Below are 3,272 nucleotides of genomic sequence, written 5' to 3' on the forward strand. Positions count from 1 at the left end.
TGCAATCGCTAAACCCTGAGGTGCTTTCACACCTCAGGAGCTGCAGCATATGACGCCTGCCAATTTGCGTAAAGGGAAAGGCTGTATCATGTATGTATCTATACTCAAAGTAGAAAACTAAAAGAAGCAAGGTCCAGATAAGAAGCCCAGTGAGTGCAATTTCCTGGCACCGGATGTGTTATTTCTGGAGTTGGGTGCTCATTGCACGCTTGGTCTTGGGGTTTGTTTGTGCACTCTATTCTCCAAGAAACTTCAGCCCTGTTGGTTGGGGTAAGGGCTGATCCTGGTTTGTAGGGGGGACAAAAGGAAGGAAGGGATGGGGAAGAAGGAAGCCTGCAAATGGCCAGAGATGGGATGGTTTTGCAGCAAAAGTCAGTCCTCGTCTGGAAACCCGATGTGAGGAATTGGAAGTTAAAGCTGAAATGGTGACAGTGCACCATGGGTCCTGGTGGGATGAGCTCCCCAGAGATCCACATCCACAACCATCATCTGCTCTACGCTGGGCTCGTATCACAAGGTTTGGGGTCTGCATAGCTCCCGCTCCATGCTCTCGAGGACCTGCAGAGCCTCCACCTCCTCCAAAACCACGTGTGGAGGAGATGCCAGTCTCCGTGCGCCCATCCAACCTGCAATGGGAGCCCAGCCCATGTGTGCCTGCTGCCATCACCTCCTGGTACCAGCTCCTTCCCCACTGGGAACCACTGGAGCAACTGGGATAGATCCAAGGACCCCAAAATTGAGGGAAACAGAGCATCCATCAACTTCTGCTCCAGCCTTGCATGGGAACCACTGGGAAGGGTCTGTTTTCAAACAGGTGTGCACTCTTCCAGCTCCCGCTGTGTGCCCACACTGGGACCACCTGAGAGCCAGCGCTTTGGGGCTGCTGCTGCTGCTGCTGGTAGTGGCCATGCTCAGCATGCACAGTGAGTGACCAGCTCATAACCACATCCACAGCACAAGAAACCACAGCTTCAATGAGCAGAAACCTTGACCTTTTCCTCCAAAGTGATGTGTATGGGTTTTTTACTGAGCTGGTGATGACCACCCAGAAGCGGTGGCAACAAACAGGAGGAGCTGGAAGCCATCATGCAGCAGGAATCGAAGACTTAGTAGGCATCTCCAAATGATGGTGGGATCACTGCCACAAGTGCAGTGGTGCTGTGGGGGGCTGTGAGCTCTTTTGGAGGGGTAGGCAAGGAAGGAGAGGGCAGTGAGGTGGCTCTCTGTGTCAGGGGGTGCTTCACTGTGGTAGAGCTGAATGCTGGGAACGATCAGGTCGAGTCCTTATGGGTAAGGTTGAGGGGGATGGTCAGCCAGGTTGACATCCTGGTGGGAGTCTGGTACAGACCACAGGGCAGTTTAACTCGGCGCCTGGCTGATGGCTGCAGGTGGGTCCTACCTGTCTGCAAGGGGGATAAGGATCCCAGCCTTGGAGCTGGCGCCGCTCATTGAGATGGCTTTAAGCTGGCATCCCTTTGGGGATGGCGTGTGACACTGAGGGGTGACAGTCACTAATTAGTGATCAGGGGCAAGTAATACAACATGCGGAGATGACATCACAGCACTACAACCACAGGAGGAACTGACAGCAGCTCTCCAGCCACTTCCTGTGCCCACTACAGTCTCGCTGTCCCCAAGCTGCTCCTGCCTCATGGAAACAATGGCGCTGGCCCTCATCTTGGGTAAGTGACAATGGGGACGTGGTGCCACCGGGGTTGGTGGCCCTGTGTGAGACCAGGACCGTGTCCCTTGCAGGTTGGTGTCTGGTGGCAGCCGGCAGGGAACAGCACCGTGAGTATAGAGACGGGGAGAGAATGGGGACAGAGGGAGGAGAGGGGCGTGGGGAGGGGTCTATCAGAGATATCCAGGAGGGTGTGCAGGGACTAGGCTGACTGGTGTCCCCTGTCCTAGTGCCCCGACCCTCCCTCTCACTGCTCCCCAGCCAGGGGGTGTCCCTGGGGGACACTGTCACCTTGCGGTGCCACGTGCCCCGGCAGGCTGCCCGGGTCATACTCTACCAGAACAGACAATGGAGAACCGAGAAGGAGAACGAGAAGGGGCAGACCACAGTGGAGTTCTCCTTTCTTAACACAAAGCACACAGACTCAGGTGTATATCGGTGCCAATACCTGGTGTTGGATCCACCCGGAACATCAGAGCAGAGTGACCCCGTGGAGCTGGTGGTGACAGGTGAGGGCACTGGGGACAGGAAATAGTCCTGGTTGTATCCTCAAGGCCATTTCACATCACTAATTGCTCTCTGCACACAGATCACACTTTCCCCCCACCTGGCATTTCCCTGAGCCCTGAGGAACATGTGCAGATGGGGACCAATGTCACCATCCACTGCTGGAACCAGGGTTATCATGGCACCTTCTTCCTGCACAAGGATGGGCACTCAGCCCCTGTCCAGTGCCAGGACCCCAAAGGTGGGGGCACGGCCACCTTCACACTCTTTAGAGTGACCCCAGCCGATGCTGGCACCTATAGGTGCTCCTACCGCATTGAGGGCTCCTACTATGTGTCATCTTCCCTTCGGAACAACGTGACACTGAAGGTGACACCCGCAACTGCTCACCCAGGTAGGTCTGAGCCCAGCCATCTAGCTGTCCCTGGTGCCACTCATTTGTGGCAGTGTCACTACATCACATCCTCGTGGAGGTCATGGCCTGCAATGGGGAGATGCACATTCCCAAGCCCCACAGGTGCTGAGAGGATGTCCCGTGGGAACCTGGTGGTGGCAGTGGTGAGGGGCTGCGCTGCCGCCCTCGTCTTTGGCCTGGGCCTCTACTTTCTCCTCGATGCCCGCAGCTTCTGGATACGGAGAGATGAGAGCCCTGCTGGGGAAGGCGCTTGAATCACTTTGATACCCAACAGAGCACCTTTTGATCCCCCCAAGTGTCTTCTGCTTCCTCTTTGATATCGTCTATGTGCCCAGTCTCTCAATCCCCCTTTCCATCCTCTACACATCTCCCTAGGTGTGCCCTTCCTCATCTTCCATCCCCTACAGGTGGATAAATCCCCTTCACTTTCCCCTGCTGTTGCTTCCATGCACTATTGATCCCCCTCCTGCTTTTTCGTGCCCTCCATAACACCCATCCCACTCCCCTCCCCATTTTCATGTAGCTGCCCCCCTCAAGAAGGCTGAGTCCATTAGGTTCCAGGACAGTGCCTGAGTCAGGGAAAACCTAAATCCAGCCTGCCTCTTTGGGACAACTCAGAACCCTCTGGGAACCCCAAACCCTGTCCATATGGACCCCAACGCACTCCCA

The 3,272-nt window shown here is 55.7% G+C and overlaps 1 protein-coding gene across 1 annotated transcript; it reads left to right on the forward strand.

Moving 5' to 3' along the window:
- The first annotated feature begins 20 nt into the window (after positions 1–20).
- LOC110391927 (platelet glycoprotein VI-like) lies at positions 21–3,266 on the forward strand. The gene is made up of 5 exons (XM_021383886.1): positions 21–1,682; positions 1,756–1,791; positions 1,912–2,190; positions 2,271–2,582; positions 2,706–3,266. Exons 1-5 carry the CDS (start codon positions 1,652–1,654, stop codon positions 2,855–2,857), a joined length of 810 nt encoding a protein of 269 aa, XP_021239561.1. The 5' UTR covers positions 21–1,651; the 3' UTR covers positions 2,858–3,266.
- The last annotated feature ends 6 nt before the right edge of the window (positions 3,267–3,272 follow it).

This window comes from Numida meleagris, unplaced genomic scaffold (genome assembly GCF_002078875.1).
Source record: "Numida meleagris isolate 19003 breed g44 Domestic line unplaced genomic scaffold, NumMel1.0 unplaced_Scaffold644, whole genome shotgun sequence".
In the NCBI taxonomy this organism is placed as follows: domain Eukaryota; kingdom Metazoa; phylum Chordata; class Aves; order Galliformes; family Numididae; genus Numida; species Numida meleagris.

Excerpts from the sequence above, each read along its gene's own strand:
- LOC110391927 (XM_021383886.1), top strand. The coding sequence starts at position 1,652 with ATGGAAACAATGGCGCTGGCCCTCATCTTGG. Across the intron at positions 1,683-1,755 it reads GGCGCTGGCCCTCATCTTGG|GTTGGTGTCTGGTGGCAGCC; the intron begins GTAAGTGACAAT and ends TGTCCCTTGCAG. Across the intron at positions 2,191-2,270 it reads CGTGGAGCTGGTGGTGACAG|ATCACACTTTCCCCCCACCT; the intron begins GTGAGGGCACTG and ends CTCTGCACACAG.